The following is a 23793-nucleotide window of genomic DNA, read 5'->3' on the forward strand; positions in this document are numbered from 1 at the left end:
TTAATACTGGACTGTCTCTTTGACCCCTCTTACTCTTAAATGCTGTTAGAATAGAAAGAAAAAAAAAAAAACTGTGTAGATTAGTTTTAAAGCGTTTGGTAACCCCCACCCAAAAAAATATGTAGATTTTGGTCCCTTAAAGCAGATTACACAACACAATACTTGTGCTATGTAATCTGCCCCACTCTAAACTGTTAAAAAAAATACAAATAAACTTACCACTTCCTGCATGCCCTCTCTAAACAGACCACAATGACCAGGGCAGCTCCGCCCTGATCACCGTGGCCAAAGTGCCTCCCTTCGTGATAGGCTGCTGATATTCAGTATTTACACTGTTTGGGCCAGATTCAGAAAGGATTTACGACGGCGTATCTCCAGATAAACCGTCGTAAGTCCGAATGTGAGGCGTCGTATCTCGGAGCCTGATTCATAGAATCAGATACGCCAGAATTAGTCTAAGAAACGACTGACGTAAGTCTCTTACGCCGTCGTATCTTAGGTGCATATTTACGCTGGCCGCTAGGGGCGCTTCTGTTTATTTTCCGCGTTGAATATGCAAATGAGCTAGATACGCCGATTCACGAACGTACTTGCGCCCGGCGTATTAAAATACGCTGTTTCCGTAAGGCGTACGACCGGCGTAACTTTGCCCCTCATAAAGCAGGGGTAAGTCATGTTAAGGTATGGACGTCGGAACAGCGTTGTATTTTACATCGTTTGCGTAAGTCGTACGTGAATGGGGATGGGCGTAGGTTACGTTCACGTCGACTAAGCATTGAGCCGGCGTAACTTAGGGAGAAAATTTGACGTGATACTGAGCATGCACGTGCTTTTGATTCCTCACCTTCAAGTTTTCCTGCTACAGCTAGGAGAAAATGCCCTGTGTAAGTTCCAAGTGAGTGTGGCTGCTCCAGTGGAATTTATTTACTAAAGCTGGAGAGTGCAAAATCAGTCTCACTTATGCATAGAAACCAATCGGCTTCCAGGTTTTATTGCCAAAGCCTAAATGAACAAGCTGATGTTTGAAGCTGATTGGTTTCTCTGCAGAAGTGAGACTGATTTTTGCACTCTCCAGCTTTAGTAAATAAACTCCAATGTGACCGCACATGTGCCTTGTTATAGGCTACCCAGCCCTGCAAGTAAGGAAGAGAAAAAATATACATAATCCCCCTACCCAAAAGTACAAGGCATATCACCTCACTCCAGCAAGCAAATGTACCCACAGGAAGAGAGAATGTGAAAATAAGCAACAGGGGGCATGGGCAGTTAAAAGAAGTTTGTGGTTTAAAAAAGATAAACTCTTACATACTCCCAAGGTGGATGCATCATTAATCCGATGCTGCATCTGTCCCCTGCCACCTCTAAGACTGAGAACTGAGAGTTCAAAGACCGCTGATCCCTCTTCTTGGTCTTCAGAGAGTGGTGATTGTCAGTCAGTGGTTCTCTGCTCAGGCGGCAGACTCCGGCTCTCAGTGGCATGCTGAAAAGAAGAGCCAGCTGCCAGTCAGGCATCTAGGTGGATCCCGACATTTAAGTCGGGATCCATCCAGAACCTGGACCTCCTGAGTGACGTTGGTTGACAGCAGGCTTTAGCCCATTGTCAGCTGAATATGGTGCACAAAATATGAAGCGTGGAAAGTGCACTCCTGTGACCCACAGGAGAAAAAAGCTTTGGCCATACTTTATTGTATATGCATAGCCAACACCTTTTTCGTTGTCTCTGGAACAAGTGCCCTCCTTTAACATTTAAGATTTCCCATCACGCTTCTGACATTGTTTGTTTGTTGTTCAGGAGTGGCTTGACAAGAGCAATACGACATTTGAAGCCCATATCCAGGATCCGTCTGTGTGTGGTGGCTCTTGATGCACTGACTCCAGCCTCAGTCCACTCCTTGTGAAGGCACCAACACTTTTGAATGGCCTTTTCCTGACAATCCTCTCCAGGCTGTGGTCATCCCTGCTGCTTGTGCACCTTTTTCTTCCACACTTTTCCCTTCCACATAACTTTCTATTAATGTGCTTCTTTGATACAGCACTTTGGGAGCATCCAACTTATTTTGCAATTACCCTTTGAGGCTTTCCCTCCTTATGGAGAATGTCAATGATGGTTTTCTGCACAACTGTCAGGTCAGCAGACTTTCCCATGATTGTGATTCTTACTGAACCAGACTGAGAGACCATTTAAAGGCTCAGGAACCCTTTTCAGGTGTTATTGCTTAATTCACTCTTATTTTATTCAATAGAGAAACAAAGAAAGACAGATATGGTCTTAAACAGTGATAAAATACACCAACAATAGGACAGAACAAAAACATGTCTAGGTTACATATAAAAGGATTGAAAGCATGTGTATGAGGACCACCATTAAACCTTTCGTGATAGCAATCCCTGTAAAAAAAAAAACAAGTTAAAGTAACCTTCAACCTCATTTTCAGTTAAGGGGATCGTAGGTGCCCTGTACGTATTGCATCAGAAGAGATTAAAATATGACGTAGGGGTCACACAACGAATCAGTAACAATAGGCAAGGTACGTTGGCTTGATGGATTCCTAAGGGTGTATTTAGATATAGAGAAAATAAAAAGAAGCGGGGGTAGAAAGATGGGGCACAAGAATCACTCCATCATGATTCCAGGGCGACATCATCCAGGCCACACTCAGCCTAGGAGATAGACTCAGAGGAGTATCGGAACACGGACCATGAAGACCAGGTGAGAGAAAACTGTTCGCTTTTACCATATTCCTCTGCCAACAGACGTTCAAGGTCCCTTATGTTGTCCACTTCAATAGCCCAATCCTCCAGGGAAGGCATGGTTGCCGATCTCCAATGACAGGGATACACTACTCTGGCCGCCACCAGAAAGTGTCGTAATACATCTTTTTTGATGGATTTGAAAGTACCAGGGAGTATAGATAAGAGAGCCACCGCAGGTGAAGGGTGAATAGAAGTCTCCATCAGTTTGCAGTATAGTTTGAAAATCTGTTGCCAATACCCCTGCACAGGAGGGCATTCCCAATAGGTGTGGAGCATGGTTCCCCGAGAGCTAAGACACCGCCAGCAGGTATCTGGTACTGCCGAATTGAAATGGTTTATAGTCGATGGGCATCTGTACCATCTCATTATCGGTTTAAACCCCTTCTCCTGGGTCTTAGTGGCTAGGGATAGTTCGTGTGTCAGGATAATTTTTTGCCAGCCAGTAGGGGAGATAGTGTGATGTAGGTCTGTCTCCCAGGCCACTGTAAATGGTGGGAGGTCAGGGGAGGAGATATTGAGCAAAAGGGAATAAAGTTGAGAGACCACATGTGTTGGAGGTTCCGCAAGGATGTCTGAGCAGTTCCTCAAATCCTGTCGGTTCAGCAAGGATGTCTGGAATGGATAGGACAGTCCTTATCTATTAAGTAGTCTGTTGCCTCTGAAGCCACTGCATGGGGTGTCGGGAGGTCGGACCGGCAGGGGTATCTGTCCTTAAAGTGGGGTCTGCTTGAAGGACCTGGGCAAGTCTCCTATGATCCTCTTTTTGCCATGGTCTGAATCTTGTTACATACATAGCTGGTGGAAAGGCTGGGGTCCCAAAGAAGGGAGTCATAGGCCCCATGTGGTTTGATAAGCCCCTTCTGGACAGCTTGCGGCAGGTGTTATGGCTTAATTAACTGGTTAGAGTGGGACACTTTAAGCCTAGAATATTGCACCTTTTCACAATATTCAAATTTTCTGAGATTGTGGATTTGGGGTTTTCATGAGCTGTAAGCCATAATTATCACAATTATGACAAATCACGGCTTGAACTATCTCATATATTAGTTTCACCTTTTAAGTTGCATTAGTCAAATAAATGAACTTTTGCACGATATTCAAATTTTTTGAGTTTCACCTGTATAATACATTTTCAGTAGTATTATGTGACAATGTGGGGGGCCTTAGCAATTTTATTTGTAGCCGTTTTTAAATCAAACTGAAGTTTTTTTCTTTTAAAACAATTTTACATTTTGTTTATTTTTATTTTGTTCTTCATTTCTTTTAAAACAGTTGTGATTTTTCTAGAGAAGCCCTTTTTTTTTTTTTTTGAAAATCTTTTTATTGCTAGAGAAGCCCTTTTATGTTTTTTCTTTATTCTACTCCTCAGCTTTCAGACTGGTGGCTGCAGACAGCTTACCTCGAGTACCGTCTGCCAGTCGTAGTTCATTCGAGCCCTGGTGTGGTGCTACCAAAACAAGACTTTTTGGACAGACAAGGGCAACTTAGGTAAAGTATCGGGAACTTGTGATTTTTAGCATAATGTGACCTTTGCCTGTCTTGTGAAAGAACGTGGCTGATTTCTGATAGTGATATAAGCTGGCCTTTGCTAGTAGTGACCTTTCCCACACTTACGAGGAACTATTTATTACTGTGTACTGTGCTGAGCTCAAAATACAGTCCAGTAATATTTATCAAAGAGAGATTCTGTCACGCCCCCCCCCCGTTTACTTAGCACAGTTATAACCGCCAGTGACCATTGCTATGCACACACAGAGCTATTAAATGTTTAGCAACATAGTATGCAATTAAAATACAGATTTACTGAGACCATAAATGGAAGGAAATGTTGCATAATCCTATTAGTGTGAGAAGGGATTTTTGAATCCTCAGCAAAAATTTCAGCAATTTTTTTTTCAAGAACCCTTACTAAAGGTATTGCAACTACCCCGATTTTATTTTATCATACCTGTCTTTGCACACCTGCACAGTAAAATGTAGCGGCAAAACAATCTGTGATGACTACAGAACCGGAGCACCAACTGGATGAACTGAAAAGGTTTGGAAGGTTTTCTTAAGGATGAACGTCTCCTAAATAAAAATAAATTAAGAGCCTAAACTCTTAAAAATTAGAAACTTGTCTGTCCCTGGAATCCAGTGCTGTCTTTTTGCAACTGGTTCTTCTCACCAATGTGGGTCTCCAGCACCACCATCTTCGATCAGGGGCTCTCCACTGTGTATGCGCAAAATCACGCAGCACGGGGAGACTGATCCTATAATCTCTGGGGGTGTGCGACGTGTACCAGGAGTCTGCAGGCAGGGAGGAGGTGGGACAAGTGACTGTAACGGAATGACCCATGACACCCAAAGACTTTGTGAGGATGGAGGATACTCCTGTGTCAGCGTCACTGATAACTCTTGGGTCTGAGTCCACTCTGTGCCCTTTGGGCATGGAGTGGCAAGGGAATCATAATTCATGTATTACATGAGATAGGACCTCAATAATAGTTCATATTGCAGGATCTTGAGAAATTGCAAGATGTTGGCCCAACCAGTCAATAGTGACTCATTTCTAGTGACATGCTAATTGCATCAGGGCCTGGGAGACAGTCCATTGTCCTTGTGTAAAGGTGTTGTAACGGACAGGTGTTAATCCCAGGTCTGCTCCCAGACCTATAATTATGCATGCTAAAAACTGTTTATGTGTGATAACACTGTCTACAACCTATTGATGCTCAGAGGTGTCAAGCTGTATGCGGAGACGAAACGTCTGCCTAGGAGACGGAGTGGGTGAAGGTGTTTTGTTGTTGATTAAGGAATGTTAAGTAATTACCCTTAGTGTGTGATTAGGGGGGTGGAGATCTCATTGTCCCTTTGAATACTGTCACATGCTTGTACTGTATAAAAAGCTGAGAAGAAACCATTAACGTTATCATTACATTTGAAACCAGAAGCACAGAGCTGTGTGTCTCGTGTCTGGGGGGGAATTCTTATGGATCGGGTCCTGTTGATTGGAGTGTCGATAAGCTGTCTTGGATGGGATGGAAGGTCGTAAACGATGGTGACCGTTACAGTGACATAATTCACACCTATGCAAGAAATTGGGAGGTGGTGCCTGTCCAATGCTTTGCGAGGTGTATGCAAAATGGGGAGTGTTACACTGAAGGAAAACGGAGATCGTGTTTCAGCTTAGCTGAAACAGAAGACCTATCTTTCCCTCACTGACAGTTCAGCGGTGGGCCTTGTTTACACAACGCTGCTCCGTGTCTCCTGTGAACACACGCGTGCCAACCAAATCATGTACATATACGTGATTTTGCGCATACTGGCAGCCCTGCTGCAGTATATGTACGGTGGGCGGTCCGGAAGCGGTTAAAGAACTTCATGAAAACAATTGGGGCTTACTTGGCAACAAGTAACTTTTGAAACAATAAACACCTCCAGTAAGCTTTCAGAGTACAGCAATCGGGATGGAAAATATGACATATTATATAGATGGCAGGTGTCAACCCCCCCTTCCACAATTTACCCCTTCAGATGTCAAATCGGCCATTTTTATAGTCCCCAGGCACATTGCATTTTTACAGCTGCTTTTACCAGCGTCAGACATTTTTTATACATTTTTTTTTTTTTTTTTTTTTTTTTTTTTGTAGCTTAAAAACGCCTCTCCGTGTTCCATGGCCTCATGTGTGCACACACAGGCTTTTAGGCGCTGTAAGTAGCATAGGTGTTTTCAAGCTGCAAAAAAAATCCAGGGCCTAAGCGTTCTGAGGACCGACGTTACAGCTGTAAACATAAATATATATATTCGCCAGCACACCAGGGATCATCTTAAAACAACGTCCAAAGATTTAATGCATATCTATTGATCCAAAAGAGCTCTTTTGGATCAATAGATATGCATTAAATCTTTGGACGTTGTTTTAAGATGATCCCTGGTGTGCTGGCGAATATATATATATATATATATGATTTGCTTTCCGGTTCCCAGCCGGTGATCGTTTCAGCACCCTTTTACTACTTGGCCATTTTGCCGGAAGGTGTGCAATCGGAATATTTTTGAGACAGCTGTAAACATGTCTGGTGCTGCTAAATGTGGCTTAATGCTGTGTCTCATCCAATTCGCATAGGTGTGAACCCAGCCTCACAGTGCTGCTCAGAGGTCTCATATCAGCATCGGGTGCTGGAATGAGCATTTCAGCACCTGGCGTCGGCACATGGGTTAAACCCAGTAAAGACCAGTACATGCCTCCTGGAATTGGTAGGAATGTCTCTAATAAACTGTACTGTACCGGGTCAAGCGATTCACTATATGCTAAAAGCCCTGCTGGGTTCCCCTTGAGTTCTGTAATCCTGAGACACTTCCTGCCATCAGGTGACAACACTGTTCCTACATAGATATATTACTGGTAGGATCACCAGTTAGAAGAAACAAAGGAAAAGGACCAAAAAAATTGAATGCAGCTACCACATGTAGCACTACCCCCATAGGAGCTGCTGGTTAGTTTTTGGGTCTGCTGCTACCCCACTGTTCACCATAAGCGCTAGGGGCTACATTGGAGAGTTATCCACAAATGTCTGCACCAAACACTCAGTCTCTTTTTTCCAATGCTTTTATTAACAACTTCAAGTAGAGGGATGGAGGGTTAGGGGAGATTCAAATACCTTGCTTTGCGGATCACAGGTACTCTCTTGAATCCAGAGGACAAACAGTCTCCACACTGGATCTAGCAACCACCGGATAGGCCTCTCTCGCTGACCTAGCAGCCGATGCGTCGCCCGGTCAAAGTCTCTGCCACAGACTTGATGAATATGGTAAAGTCATTGTACAATCCTCTTCCACAGAACTGTCCAACAGAATAATCCCTTGTAAAATCCCTTCTTTCAGCCATCCGGCGATACTGTGACACGGGATGCGTCCTCCAATTGAGGTTCCAGGCTCTTCCTGAGATGCCAGCCTTTTTTGCTCAGTCTCTGGGAAAAGTCCTCCCTTGGTTCCTCCAATTGCTCGGCTTCTCCCCGCAGGCAAGACTGCACAGGACCACCCCTGGATCAGTAGGCCCCAGAACTCCCGGGCCTACTTTCAGTAACGAAGCCTTGGACCAGCAGGCCCAGAGGCAGAAGAACTGCCACTACACACCTTAGGCCAGGAGGGCCATCAGGTCAAAAAACTCCAATAATCCAGTGTCTTTACCTTAGGTACCCTCTCCCAGAATGCCCAGGAACACTCCCACTGGGTTGTCTCTGGGGAGAAAGCACTCAATACATCCAGCATGCTGTATTTCCAACCTTGACCCAAAATGACAGCAACACCCAGGGTCAAGTGTAAAAATTACACAGCGCAGCTGAACTGACACAGAAACCAACAATTTACATAATCATTCTGAGCTAACTACAGCTCAGATAACACTCAATTTAAATATAGCGCCTACTCAATAGGAGCAGGGCGCTACACACATATAAGGTCTGGACTGGTAAGCTGCAAAATATAACATTTTTGTTCTTGGGTTCAGATACAATTTAATACCGCTCTTTTGTCTTTTCAGATTTGCTGCTAAGCTGATTGAAGGCGTTCTCGACTTTAAATCTATGATAGACAAGTAAGTAAAAAAAATAACCCAATGCATTCTTTTCAGGCCAACTGTCCATTTGACTGATTTTTTGTTTTTTTTATCTTGCAATTAGTCAGACCTTGCCTGTAGAACATCTCGGTGGTAAACCGCTCTGTATGAACCAATACTGCCAAATATTATCTTCTTGCCGCATTCCGGGTCCAAAGAGAGACTCGGTCGTCAACTATAGCCAAGCCAAGAAGCCCCCCACTCACATTACAGTGGTCCATAACTTTCAGGTGAGGCTCTGTGTCTCTTCAGTGATGGGTGCTTGGTACACAGCCAGTGTCCAGAATCAGAAAAGCCTGAATTCTTAGTGGTATAGATTCAACCAGTTGCTGTAAACATCCCTAAGGGGTTCTTGTCTTTGCTGACTTGGTAGCATTTCAGCAGATTTTCTGCCCACAGACTCATACTGCAAGCCTTTTGTTCAACCTCATCCCAAAATATTCGTCACGTACTCCAAATTCTGACCTTGCCACCAGCACATCACATGAAGGGACTATTTTTTTCAGGATTTATTTATCTACCTTTGGTGATCTTATTTTCTTGTATTCCCCTTTCATACTTGCATGCATGATTATTTTCTGTGGCTGCAACTTTTTTTTTTTTTTTTTTGTATTCACAATTATTTTTCTGCATACCACTATTATAAATATTGCCCATTTGCCACTATTTCCGCTTGGACTTTCAGCTTGCTCAAACCTGGTCATTTTCCTCTAGCTTCTCTTGTTTAATGAAGTATTTTTTACCAATTCTTTAGAAACTGTTATGAGTGAAATGTGTTAAATTCCCAGGAGGTTAGCTCTTCTTCTTCTTCTTCTTCTTTTTTTCTTTTTTTTTCTTTTTTGGATCCGCTGTTTGGCACCGACCAAATTTCAAGGTGAAAATCTGTTAACATCTTCCTGATTCCAATATTTTTATTTTTTTGTTGTTCATTTTCAAAAATCATACATGACATAACAAAGCCGACGTAAGCAAAGTGACAAGATCACATTACATATCACAATAGGGTTAGAGTAAGCTACCCCTCGTGTATGTCTGCTAGCGAGAGCCCCTGTTTAACAATACCTGGTAGTCTTTATGCCCCGTGGACCCCTGGGAGTGAGTCCAGTCCCAAACACCCCCCCCCCCCCGCACCTGATTCCAATATTTTTTTTAAGCACCTGAGCATTGTCACCATGTCTTCATGATTTACATAGGGAGTTGCAACTACCTGATGTGCTGTTTGGCTTTGTGTTCACAACCAAGTGTATTGTTCTTTTTTGCAATCGTCTGCTTCTAGTGTCTTTTGCTTTCTATCTACTTTGGATTTGTCTACTTTTCTTTCGTTTTTCATTTTTTTGCATTTTGTTCACTGCTCTTTTACTTTCTGAATGTCCTTGTCACGTTTTATATTTTGCAATTTCAGCCACCCTAATGTCCATGGTAAACCAATACTGCTCCGTAATTTCTTATATCTATTATATCTACATTTCCTTGTTTTCATCCTTTTATTTGTCCCCTTTTAATTTCTATCTTTTCTTCTGCCTTCTTTCTTTTCTTTTCTTTTCTTTTCTTTTCTTTCTTTTCTTTCTTCTCCCACTACGTTCTGTTTTCTGCTTTCTCTCATCTTGTCCTCCTTTCTCATCCTATATGCTTCTCTCTTCCTTCTCTGCTCCGTTGTCTTTCTTGTGCTCTCTAAAGCAGGCCTAAACTGTAGAATTATACACCTACATTAGATTTACACTGACTACATGGACTGTAGGGAGACAGGCTAAGGGCAGTAAAGTTTTCCCAAATGTGCCTAAGAGCCAGAAATGGTTGGTCATATTATAGCACACATGTTCTAGGTTACTCAGGTTGCCACTGTGGTGTCAAAGGCTGTACTGGGGTATGAATGTCTGCAGAGACTTTAAAAAAAAAAAAAATGAACTCATATCAAGGTGGATGACTATAAAGTCGGCACAAAGTCGTACTAATATGAATGGTTGTCATTGGAAATCACGGGGGAACGACTTGTCATGTGACTTTGAAGTCGCAGGACAAGTCGTACACGTATGAAAGGGGCCGAATTCTGAGTGTGAGATGGAAAAATATATATTCTGCACACTACTTATTCCCTTCTCCTTAATGAGTGCTTTTATCCGTTCACAGTTCTTTGAGCTAGATGTGTATCACAGTGATGGAACGCCGCTGACCGCAGATCAGATTTTCATTCAACTGGAGAAGATCTGGGGAACTTCACTACAGTCTAATAAGGAGCCTATTGGCATCCTTACCACAAATCACAGGAACAGCTGGGCCAAGGCCTACAACAATCTTATCAAAGGTAAGCTGAAAAATAGCAAGTCTTGCCTAAGACCAGACACCATGAGATGCTCCCCACTAAGTTAATTCAATTGGAACTTTAGTTAAATTTGAAGTCCTGCTAGATCCCTTTAAGCTGGCCCCTTTTGCAGTTATGGCTATGAAGAACATTAAAAATAAGTGTTTCCAGCAGCTGCCACTCAATCCACCCCTCAATAATTTCTGGGATGCATAGATGTCTAAAACTGACAATACACTAATAGATTTCTTTCATTCAGCCTGTGGGCTGAACAAAATAAATCTAAAAGATTCCTCCATCTACAGGAAACAGCTTGGATGGACGAATCTTCCCTGCTGGGATATTATTCTGACAGCCATTAGCACCGGTTCAGAATGCCTGATTGGCTGCAGGCACTGTTTGTTTGACAATGTTCAGCCCGGCTCCCTATATTCATCTGGCAGGACCACCCACTGTTAGAATTTTGTCTGATTCCTCCTAGAAAATCCCCAACAGCCAGAACTATTAAAATGGAAGATTAAAGGATCAGGGGTCAGAGTGTGATCAAAGCGGAGTTCCGGCAAAAAAAAAAAGAAATTAAGTCAGCAGCTATAAAAAGTGTAGCTGCTGACTTTTAAAAATCGGGCACTCAGCCATCCCACGGTCCAGCGATGCGGGCATACGAAGCCCCACTCCTCTCCATGGCGCCGGCATTCTTACTGTGGGTGCCCGGCTGTGGCTTCACAGCTGGGCACGTACTGCGCATGCGCGAGCTGCGCTGCATGCTGTGAATGGCTGGGCAATCTTCTTGGGCCTGTGACATGTCCCAGAAGATTGCAGGGGAGGAAGAGGTGAACTTCCTTCTGGCGCCACCAGAAGTGGGAGCTGGATGCCTCCTAAAAAGAGGGTTTCCGCTCTGAGTGAGGCTATCCTATTTCTTCTGTATTGTAATTGTACTGTCCCCCTATACAGTATATTGTAAAGTGCTGTATCTTCCCAAGTCCTCCTTTTTTATTTTTTATTAAAAGTGGTTGTAAAGTCATATGTTTTTTTTATCTTTATGCATTAAGATAAAAAGCTTTCTGTATGCAGCAGTCCCCATCTAGCAGGTCCATCTAGCTCCAGCGATGTTGCTCGAGAGATTCAGCTGGGACTTCCCTCGTCATTGGCTGAAATGACAGAGCAGCGCCATTGGCTCCTGTTGTTGTCAATAAGTCAGTCAGCCAATGAGGAGAGAAAGGGGCGGGGCCAGGCCACAGCTCCATGTCTGAATGGACACAGGGAGCTGTGGCTCAGTTTGGGTGCCCCCATAGCAAGCTGCTTGCTGTGAGGGCACTCAACAGGAGGGAGGAGCCAGGAGCACCGAAGAGGGACCCGACAAGAGGAGGATCTCGGCTGCTCTGTGCAAAACCACTGCATAGAAGAGGTAAGTATAAAATGTTTGTTAATTTAAACTAAAAAAAAATAGATCAGAATACAATAGTTCAGCAGGGGAGATCCCTGTATCACACATTGTTTGGTGAATGGAAAAAAAACAGAACATGTATATACTGCTTTACTTTCACTTTACTGTTCAGCAGTTTGTTTATCTATGGTTCCACAGTCCAGAAGGCATCGGAGCTTAACTACACTGCCCAGTGCACAAACCTAGTCAGATATTACTCCTCTCCTCATACGAACTATGAGTCTTTGTATGGGCATTTATAATGAGAAGTGTGGGTTTACAAAGCACGGAGTGGTAGGCAGAAATTGCATTTTCACTAAGAGAAATATTTTAAGGAATTTCCATGAAAAAATTAGACGAAAGCATAGCATACAATGGTGCAGGACTATACGAGAATAAAATTGGCATTAAAGGATTACCGATTGTTAAACTCGGCAGGTTCCCATCACTGATGACAATATAATTTCTCTCTAGATAAGATCAACAAAGAGTCCGTGCGTATAATCCAGAAGAGTATCTTCACAGTGTGCCTGGATGCCCCAATGCCAACTGTCTCTGATGATCTGTACAAGAGTCGGGTGGCGGCCCAAATGTTACATGGTGGAGGCGGCCACCTGAACAGTGGGAATAGATGGTTCGACAAAACCCTGCAGGTATGTAAGGAAAACTACTGATGACACTTCATGGGAACTAGACTTGCATATGTTGACGTCACCAAATTGCATTCATTTTTTTCATTAAAATAAAGTTTATCTTTTTGTTGGCTTGAGTAAAACTTCCGCTCCAGAGCTCCCTCATGGCCTAAAATTTGGGCAAAAATTGCATTGTCTCTGCCTAACAAAGGCGTTGCAGGTGTTTCACATCATTAGAGACTCCCAAGAGTCTTGTTTTTTGATGGTCCCAGGCTAATAAACTAGCAGTGTTATAGGAGGCTCAGCAAGGCATAATTATGTTGCATCCTTGGTTAAAGGAGTCTGTAAAATACAGGGTCTCTTTAGAAGGTCAGTCCACTAAAGTTTTGATATTTCAGTGCTCTGTAGATGCAGGAGGGTTAAATCATCTGACGGGTTTTATATATCTGAAAGACACTATTGGTGAGTCCCTCTGACTTTTTGCATTTGACTTCCTGATTTTGCAGACAAGCTGTGCTTACAGTGGAGCAAAAAAGTATTTAGTCAGCCACCTATGACAGACTCACCTGGGACATCCCCGGACCCTCTTATGTCTAAAATGTTCCTATGTCCACTAGGGGAATAGAATGACTGAGAAATGATATCTTGGACTACCTGAGATGGGATTATTATGTAATTATTATCCACAATATATTCCAGGATATCTGTAAAGAACTATTTACTGTTTGTTGATTCTGAACTCAACAGGTTAATTGTAAGAGTGACTCGTTCATAATGTTGGGACACATACTGTTAGATGCCAATTTCACCAACTCCAGCCATCTGTCTGTTCTCTGTGCTAATTGACCCTGCTATTGTGTTAAGATGTCCTGTGTTTACAGTTATAATGTGTATTGTATAGCAGGTGAGCGAAGAGACGTGACGTCTACCCTGAAAGGTCATATCTATGAGTCGCCTAGTCTGGGTAAATGATTAGTTAATTAGCTCATGTTAATTAATGTTCTGGTTACCTCCTCTTTAACTGTATATAAGGTTGTATTCTTGGTTCTATTAAACACTCCATGTTCAGCAGACAACAAGTCTCGTCTTGTTGTGAGCAGCTGAAATATCTGATATCTATATCCAGACTGATAGGAAGCGGTATATGACGGAAGCACTCAAGCGGAGTGTGGGACGTTCCCTTACACCACCAATTGTGCAAGTTCTCCCACTTAAAAAGATGAGAGAGGCCTTTAATTTTCATCATAGGTATACCTCAACTATGAGAGACAAAATGTGGAAACAAATCCAGACAATCGCATTGTCTGATTTGGAAAGAATATATTTGCAAATTATGGTGGAAAATAAGTATTTGGTCAATATCAAAAGTTCATCTCAGTGTTATATATCCTTTGTTGGCAATGACAGAGGTCAAATGTTTTCTGTAAGTCTTCACAAGGTTGTCGCACACTGTTGCTGGTATGTTGGCCCGTTCCTCCATGCAGATCTCCTCTAGAGCAGTGATGTTTTGGGGCTGTCGCTGGGCAACACAGACTTTCAACTCCCTCCAAAAGGTTTTCTATGGGGTTGAGATCTGGAGACTAGCTAGGCCACTCCAGGACCTTGAAATGCTTCTTACGAAGCCACTCCTTTGTTACCCGGGCAGTGTGTTTGGGATCATTGTCATGCTGAAAGACCCAGCCATGTTTCATCTTCAATGCCCTTGCTGATGGGAGGAGGTTTGCACTCAAAATCTCACGATACATGGCCCCATTCATTATTTCATGTACATGGATCAGTCATCCTGTTCCCTTTGCAGAGAAACAGCCCCAAAGCATGATGTTGCCACCCCCATGCTTCACAGTAGGTATGGTGTTCTTTGGTTGCAACTCTGCATTCTCTCTTCTCCAAACACGACGAGTTGTGTTTCTACCAAACCGTTCTATTTTGGTTTCATCTGACCATATGACATTCTCCCAATCCTCTTCTGGATCATCCAAATGCTCTCTAGCAAACCTCAGACGGGCCCGGACATGTACTGGCTTAAGCAGGGGGGCACGTCTGGCACTGCAGGATCTAGATCCCTGGCGGTGTAGTGTGTTACTGATGGTAGCCTTTGTTACGTTGGTCCTAGCTCTCTGCAGGTCATTCACTAGGTCCCCCTGTGTGGTTCTGGGATTTTTGCTCACCGTTTTAGTGGAAACACTTAAAAGATAGAGGATGAAAAGGAGCATGTAATAAGTGTATCCAGGTGATGTTCCGATAGCAGGAAGGTCCCAGTATGTAATACTTCCAGTAGGATCCAAAAAACAGCCGGTGGACGCTGCAGACTCTGAAAACACAATAACACTGTCTGGGTCAGTGTGGATTATGGAGCCCGGAAATGACATCAGCGGAAGTGGGACGAAAACCAGCATGGAACACAAACGGGACGCGTTTCGGAACTGCTAATTGGTTCCTTCTTCAGCCAATGACGACAGCTCCATAGAATCTAGACTTAAGAAGTCTACCAGCACCCTCTGCACCCCTGCCACCAGCACCCTCTAAGTCTTATACATACCTGTCTCCTATCCTGTGAGATAGCCTAGCCTAGCCTAGCCCCCACATGGATTAGGATTTACACCGGGCTAGTCCCTCCCGGTGGTGGAGTAGTAAAGGGGAGGTAATTATAAGCAGGTGCAAGTGCCAGCATTAAAGTGAATCTGTTTTTACATTTTCTTTCTCCAGTTTATAGTAGCAGAAGATGGTTCTTGTGGGCTAGTGTATGAACATGCTCCGGCAGAAGGACCTCCCATTGTGGCTTTGGTGGACCATGTTGTTGAGTACACGTAAGTTGCTTTTTTTCTTTCAATCAAAATTGTTAAAATACTTCGATCTAAAACCACCTGCAAGGGGATTTGCCCCATGTCAGTTGGGCTTCTTCAGAAGAGGGCCCGCCCATGACCCAGCAGCTGTTTTCAAGGAGAAGAAATGTCAGGTGACGGGATATAGCTGCTGAGCATTTATTTTTGCTGCATTATTACCCATAATTCCCTCTTACTGGAAACACAATGCTGCTGTTTAATGTCATGCTTATCCTGTAGGACAGAGGCTTCCAAACTGTTTAATACGTTGTATAGTTTACAAATTATTGGAGGTGAAAAGGGAATCTGTTTTATAAATTAATGAATAAACGCACTCCATTAAATAATTTTCTATCAGAAGACTCCCCTTTCACATCAGAACCCCCCTATCATATCACAGTCCAGTTTCACATCAGAGTTTCCCCCTCTTTCACATTAGAAGCCCCCCTATTAAAAGTCCCCCCTTCACATCAGAGTTCCCCTTTTTATGTCAGAGGTCCTCCTTACTTCAGGGTCACTACCAGAAGCAAAGACCAACTGATCTGAATCCTCGGTCTGTACGTCACGTCTCACCGTGTCCCACTGTCCCTAGTTGTTGGCCAGAATGCAGTGAAGCAGCAAAGTGATTGCTACAGCAATTGCTTAGTACACACTTTTTACTGGCCCTCTCAAGCCTACTAATTGTGGAGTATTAATAGGGGCTCTTTCACTAATATAAATGTATATATTCCTACAGGGGTAGTGCTTCTCCTTAGTGGACCAGTATCACGCTGAAATGTACTTCTATCCTAATTTTATTTTTTAATAGGAAAAAGCCAGATTTAATCAGATCACCGATGATCCCTTTACCGTTGCCCAAGAAATTGCGCTTTAACATCACTCCGGAAGTTAAGAATGACATTGAGAAAGCCAAGCAAAACCTAAATATGTGAGTGCAAACTTTAACAAGGTGATGATAAAACATTTACTTTAAATTGTAATTCTTAAACTGTTTCTTTTCCTTTTCTTTATGACCTGTAGAATGGTTCACGATCTGGATGTCAAAGTCTTTGTTTTTAATGTGTTTGGGAAAAACTTCCCCAAGTCAGAGAAGCTAAGTCCAGATGCCTTCATCCAGGTGGCTCTTCAGCTGGCTTATTATCGGTAAGTAAAGTAAAGGGTTGGTTTTACTGATAATACCCGCATCGTTCAGTCCTTTTTATAATGGTGTTTGAAATCTATTTTAGAAAAATACAAGGAATTTATAAGGGGAGAGCAGAAAGCAAAGGCTCTCCTCATTTCATGTAGTTCTTTGAAAGACACCTGTGACCTCTCTTTAGATGTTTCTTCTATCTCTGCATCCCAATGCTAACAGTACCTGATTTCACAGGCCAGCACCAGTCTTGTTCCTGGAAATGTCTTCATTATAAAGCAATTGTGTACGGCCTTACTGCTGTTAAAAAATGGGACATGCATATACACATTACCTAAATAGACACTGTCACCATTCAGGGAGAAATTACAGCGTCTCTGTAAAGCTAAACCGCTACTTGGTTAACAACTACCTGACTACAAGGTTTCTGGATTTCCTCATATTTTTGGATTAAATATTGTTTCAGTGAGATATGCAAGAATGCAAACAGACATTGTATTTTATTATGATATGAAGAGATTGTGATTTAGCTTAGTATTATTCCGCGTGCACACGACCGTTTTGCATGACGAGAAAAATTCAATTTTTTTAATTGGTCGTGAAAAACGGTCGTGTTTATGCTCCAGAGGATTTTTCTCGACGAGAAAAATAGCCAAAAAAAATGTAGAACCTGCTCTATTTTTTCTTGACGTTTTTCACGTCGTGAAAAACGGTCGTGTGTACGCTTTTACGAGAGGCAAAAAAACGCGGATGCTCAGAAGCAAGTTATGAGACGGGAGTGCTCGTTCTGGTAAAACTAGCGTTTATAATGGAGATAGCACATTTGTCACGCTATAACAGACTGAAAAGCGCGAATCGTCTCTCACCAAACTTTTTCTAACAAGAGGATCAGCAAAAGCAGCCCAAAGGGTGACGCCGTTTGAATGGAACTTCCCCTTTAAAGTCCCGTCGTACATGGTGTACGTCACCACGCTTTGCTCAACCATTTTTTTTCACGAACGTCTGTATGCAAGGCAGGCTTGAGAGGAATCGCGTAGAGAAAAACATAGTTTTTTTTTGCATGACATGAATAACGGTTGTGTGTATGCGGCATTACAGGTAGGATGTGTGTTAGTTTGCTTTGGGATGTAATGATGCATCCAATTGGGGAGATTTTCATTTACTTTTTTAGCAACAGGAAGTCTGTGCAAAGTGAGGAAAAAATTGCCTCTATAATGAGTGTCCCCATTGAAAGATTTCCCATCTAATTTTGATCTGGTGACAACCAAAAATTTTGGAATTAAGATTATTTTTAATGCCAATGACATTGGCCAGGAAGACAAATAGAGTGAATCAAACAGCAATTAAAACCCTGAAATTATAATACAGGATTTATATAGCAATAACCGTTTACACAGCGCTTTACAATATAAAAGGGAGATAATACAGTTGCAATGCAATAAAATACAAGAGGGCCCTGCTAACAGGGACTGATGTGAATGTACAATATGCATAGCGCTGGTTGAATTGTCGGCGCTATATAAATACCTGTAATAAATATAAAATGGACGATGTGCTTGCTGAAAATGCACTATACTTTTCTCTTTAGGATGTATGGGACAGCCTGTTCCACCTATGAGAGTGCGTCTCTTCGAATGTTCCGCTTGGGGAGGACAGATACCATCCGTTCTGCTTCAGTTCAGTCTCTAGAATTTGTCCAAGGCATGGAGGATTCTGGGAAGCAGGTGATATCATAAGTCCATAAGTCTGAACTCCAGGCATATGTTTACAATTTTGTGTAATTCCGTTATGCTTTAATTAAAATTGATGTACCTAGATCTGTTTTTAGGAGCCTCCAGTACTCCCCTTTTCAGCGACACTCAAGTCAGGGAGAGGGAGGGACAGCATTCTGAACCAATCAGGGCTCAGCTTTAAAGTTGTATTAACCCTAAATGCAAATGTTTATTATATTGCAGCTTACCAATTCTTAGATGTGATTGGCGCATTTGTTTTCTTTTTTAGCCTTTTTTTCCTTTATTTTTACCTGGTGATCCTGCCAGTTGTTTTTCAACAGAACAAGTTGTCCTGCAGATTTAGCAGTTAGAGGGTTGAGACAAATTTGTCTCAGCATTGTATTGCACTGGAAAACTTAAAGCGGTTTTAGACCCAAAAGCAAACATTTATCATATTGCAACTTGTCAATTCTTACATGTAATTGCTCCATTTGCTTTCTTCTATTTTCATTTAGTGATCCAGCCAGCAAGAACAATCTCTCCAACATAATCTATCAGTTACAGAGATGAGACAAACTATTTACAAGTGTCAGGGGTGCTTGCAATGCTCAACCTTTATATATGTAAAATCTTTAGCCCCCCAAAAAAAAAAATGCTGTAACCGCTTATAACACTTTAGCTGGAGTTTGGCTTAATTTTTAGTGTATTTATATCTGTTAGTGCATCTATTACTCCCCTCCCCCAGACTGACAATGTTGCTGTGCAAAGGTTGCGCCTCTGTCCAGAGTGTAAACACTCTAATAGAGGGGTGTTATTGGCCAGATCACCAAGTGAAAACAGAAGGCAAAAGCCTAAGAGCCGGTTCACACTGGGGCAGCACGACTTCGGGGGCGACTCGGCAAGGCGTCCTGAAGACGACTTTAGAGGCGACTTGCAAAATGACTTCTGTATAGAAGTCAATGCAAGTCGCCCCCAAAGTCGTACAAGAACCTTTTTCTTTGCGTCGCTCCTATTAGAACGGTTCTATTGAATAGAATGGGACGCGACTTGTCAGGCGGCTGAGTCGCCTGACGAGTCACCCCAGTGTGAACTGGCTCTTAAAAAGAAAACAAATGCAGCTACCACATGTTATGATTGGCCATATACTACTTTTTTTTTGTTTTGGGCTTAAAGGGGTTGTAAAGGAAATTTTTTTTTTTTCCCTAAATAGCTTTCTTTACCTTAGTGCAGTCCTCCTTGACTTACCTCATCCTCCGATTTTGCTTTTAAATGTCCTTATTTCTTCTGAGAAATCCTCACTTCCTGTTCTTCTGTCTGTAACTCACCACCGTAATGCAAGGCTTTCTTCCTGGTGTGGAGAAAGCCTCTTGAGGGGGGAGGGGGCGAGCAGGCAAGTTAGGACACTCTCTACTTTGCAGATAGAGAAAGGAGCTGTGTGTTAGTGGGCGTCCTGAAACTCCTGCTTGCCCCCTCCCCCCTCAAGAGGCGTTCTCCACACCAGGAAGAAAGCCCCGCATTACTGTGTGGAGTTACAGACAGAAGAACAGGAAGTGAGCATTTCTCAGAAGAAATAAGGACATTTAAAAGCAAAATGGAAGGATGAGGTAAGTGAAGGAGGACTGCACTAAGGTAAAGGAAGCTATTCAGGGGGAATTTTTTTTTCCTTTACAACCCATTTAATACCATTTTAGGCAGTACTTGCCAGCCTAATACTGAACATGTTTGAAGGAGAGATGATAGCAGGGATTTCATTATTATGTTACAGCCCTTTAATTGTCCAACTATAGTCTCTTATCCAATTGGTGGTGTTGTCATACTTTTATCGTATGACATGCATTCAGAGTATAACCTGTATCTTTGATTATGATTTTTTTTTTGCCTGGTCCTTTTTTTTTTTATTGTTACAGTAAATAGAAAAGGTCTCCAATTTCATAAATTTTTCCTGGAGTCTTGTGAGTAGTTAGTTATTCAGTTTGGGTTTTGTTTTATTTCTCAATCCTTAGAACCAAGAAAAAGTGGATCTGCTGAGGAAAGCGGTGCAAGCTCATCGCGTCTACACAGACATGGTAAGATTAAAGTGTAAGGCTTCATGTACACGCGACAATTTTAGAGCCTTTCCTGAACGATTTAACTTGACAGATAGTAACCAACGTTTAAAACGTCCGTTTTTGCTTCCTTTACATGCTACGTTTAGCCGTGCTTGTGTTTCCGAAGTGTTTTTTTTTTTATTTATTTTTTTCAAATAGCCCAAAAAAAATCGTAAATGCCTGTAAACTCAGCTTTTGAACGCATTTTTTTGCGTTAAAAAAATGCCTCTAAACTCAACTGCCTAGAAATTACTGTAAACGACCCTGTGTACATGTACTGATAAGATAACATAGAGCAGTGTTCAGGAGCAGTTGGAAAAAAGCGCCCAACTGTTCCTAAACGCCAGTTTAGCAGCAGCAGCAGTGTACATGAGGCCTAATGATCACATACAAAGTGAGAACATAGTGTAGAGTAAATTATAATATTAAAATCTATTGAGGCAAATGCATAAGCTATGATTGCTGGTAACCTCCTAAAATACTACGGTAGTTGCCAGGCTGTCATGTTGATCCTTTGTTTTCAGTCACTGACCCAGAACAAGTATACAAATCAGGAATTCTGCTTTCACTGGCTGCTTACTTATCCCAAGTCAGTGACCTAAAGTGTGATAAAGCAAGAGACAGGCAAATAGCATTTTTAAACACTTCAATACTGGGCACTTTTACCCCCCTTCATGCCCAGGTCAGTTTTCAGCTCTCAGCGCTGTCACACTTTGAATGACAATTGCACGGTCATGCAACACTGTGCCCAAATTAAATTTTTATAATTTTTTCCACATAAATAGAGCTTTCTTTTTGTGGTGTATATAATCGCCACTTTTATGTTTTGCTAAGTAAACAAAGAAAAGTCCGATAAATTTTCTTCACTTCTGTTATAACATTTTACAAATAAATGAGCGTTCTTCATAATTTTAGGTCAAAATGTATACTTGTACATTTCTTTGGTTAAAATAACCCAAATCAGTGTTAATTTTGTAGGGGCAGATTCACGTACCTCGGCGCATCTTTTCACCGGGCGCGGCGTATCTAAGATACACTACGCCGCCATTACGGCGGCGTAGTGTATCTTTGGCGGCGTAAGGGCGCGGAATTCAAATGGATGTAATGGGGGCGTGTTTTATGTAAATACGTCGTGACCCGACGTAAACAACTTTTTTTTTTTTTGAACGGTGCATGCGCAAATGAAACCGGAACAAGCCAATGTTTAAGACGGTGACGTCATTCTACGCAAATCCCTATTCGCGAATGACTTGCGCAAACAACGTAAAAAAATTCAAAATGCGAGGCGGGAACGACGGCGATACTTAACATTGAGTACGCCTCATAATAGCAGGGGTAACTATATGCCGGAAAAAGCCGAACGCAAACAACGTAAAAAAATGCGGCGGACGTACGTTCGTGGATCGCCGTAATAAGCTAATTTGCATACTCGACGCGGAATTCGACAGAAACGCCACCTAGCGGCTGTCGAAAAATTGCACCTAAGATCCGACGGCGTACTAAGACGTACGCCTGTCGGATCGATCCGAGATGCAGTCGTATCTTGTTTTGTAGATACAAAACAAAGATACGACGCGCAAAATTTGAAATTACGCGGGGTATCGAGAGATACGCCGGCGTTATTCTTTCGTGGATCTGGCCCTTAGTCTGTAGTAGGTATACATTGATCTAGGTGCCGATACCGAGCATTTGTGCGAGTTTCGGTACTCGCCCAAATGGTTACCTTACCGATTTGCGTCATTACAACATGAATGGATGCAAATTGCACTGCAAAGAATTACATGTGATATGAACAGGAATGTAGTGTGAGTGTCCTGATCCATCGATGATGGCAAATAGGGGCCGCTGGAGGTTCTCACAAGGCTGGGGGAGGTGTAGAGGCGTTCCTCCCCCAAGCTGACATTACTTCTGCCGTACACCCACTTGGGCCTGGAACTTCTCCTCCAGCCGCCCTGATTTGTTATCATCGGCGTGACCGGGACACCTATGTAGGTTATTTTGCATGTGGCCAGATATGTACTGTGAGTTCTAACATTTTTAAACTGCCCACTAAATAACATAAAATTGTATATAATAAAAGTTAATAATGTTCATATGTTCAAATTCATAAAAACAGCATATATTAAATATGTGCTTAAAATTCAATAGTAACCAAAAGTAAAGTGCAAGTAAAATACAGATCCTGTAAAGACCGGTTATCATCTGGAAGGAACGGGGAAGGGTCCCTCTCTTTGCCCATGATCATCTATCCTCACTCTGATTATGTGGATTACCTTACAGCAGTAATGTTAGACAGTAGTACACCTACGGGTGTGAAACACACTGAAGAGATTATCAATATTCAGCACCTTTATATGCACTAAGCACCTTTCACCCATTGAAGATCTATAGAAGCCCTGCAGAAAGAATGTAGAACAGAGATTTTAAATTCCTGGATTGCAATCCCTGGCTCATTACCCAGGGAGGTAAGTTAGTCAGGGATTGGGGGATCAGGAGAGTGTAGGGTGTTGGTTTACCTTTTCTGAAAAAATTAAAAGATGAACTCATTTTTAAAAAAAAAGCTTTGAGCTCTTTTTTCTCTTTTTTTCCCTACAGGCCATCACTGGTAAAGCCATAGACCGCCATTTACTGGGACTGAAACTTCAAGCTATTGAAGATTTGGTTAGCATTCCCGAAATCTTCATGGACACATCATACGCCATTGCAATGCATTTTAATCTCTCTACCAGCCAGGTATAAAAAAAATCTGAAGCGTCTATAGTATTTTATGTGTATTTCCTTTAATAATCCATATAAATAATTTTTGATATTGCACATAGGTGCCTGCTAAGACGGACTGTGTCATGTGCTTTGGCCCGGTGGTCCCGGATGGATACGGCGTTTGCTACAACCCCATGGAAGACCATATCAACTTTTCAGTGTCTGCCTATAACAGCTGTGCAGAAACCAATGCAGCCAGGTTGGCTCACTACTTGGAGAAGGCTCTGTTAGATATTCAACAGCTGATCCAGCATACTCCTAAATCCAAGTTGTAACCAGCTGAGGCAGACCTTACACGGAGCAAGAGACTCTGAATGGATTTTACGGTGCATTAACCATATATGTGCAAGATTGGGCTCTCCTTACTGGCTTTTGAACCACCAGTACCTATGTGGACTACAGCCAGTGCTATGTCTGCCCTACATCTGCATGGCACAGCTGTGGTACCCAAAGAATGTCCAGTGGCATTGGTAACCTCAAAGTTGTTTGGCCATATTTTAGGCTGGATTCACACCTATGCATTTTTAGTGCTTTTTGCATTTTGCAGATTTGCACTGTAGAACGCGTTCCAT

The 23793-nt window shown here is 42.4% G+C and overlaps 1 protein-coding gene across 3 annotated transcripts in view; it reads left to right on the forward strand.

Moving 5' to 3' along the window:
• CRAT (carnitine O-acetyltransferase) overlaps positions 1–23793 on the forward strand; it is a 65227-nt gene extending 41434 nt beyond the window's left edge. For all 3 annotated transcript variants that reach the window (XM_040324685.1, XM_040324683.1, XM_040324682.1), the window contains 12 exons: positions 4124–4242; positions 8280–8333; positions 8419–8584; positions 10482–10656; positions 12551–12729; positions 15415–15515; positions 16339–16458; positions 16551–16673; positions 18251–18386; positions 20378–20440; positions 23057–23194; positions 23281–23793. In XM_040324685.1, coding sequence (XP_040180619.1) covers positions 4124–4242; positions 8280–8333; positions 8419–8584; positions 10482–10656; positions 12551–12729; positions 15415–15515; positions 16339–16458; positions 16551–16673; positions 18251–18386; positions 20378–20440; positions 23057–23194; positions 23281–23496 — 1590 coding nt within the window. In that variant the 3' untranslated portion in view covers positions 23497–23793. The remainder of the gene's footprint in view (positions 1–4123; positions 4243–8279; positions 8334–8418; positions 8585–10481; positions 10657–12550; positions 12730–15414; positions 15516–16338; positions 16459–16550; positions 16674–18250; positions 18387–20377; positions 20441–23056; positions 23195–23280) is intronic.

This window comes from Rana temporaria, chromosome 9 (genome assembly GCF_905171775.1).
Source record: "Rana temporaria chromosome 9, aRanTem1.1, whole genome shotgun sequence".
In the NCBI taxonomy this organism is placed as follows: Eukaryota; Metazoa; Chordata; class Amphibia; order Anura; family Ranidae; genus Rana; species Rana temporaria.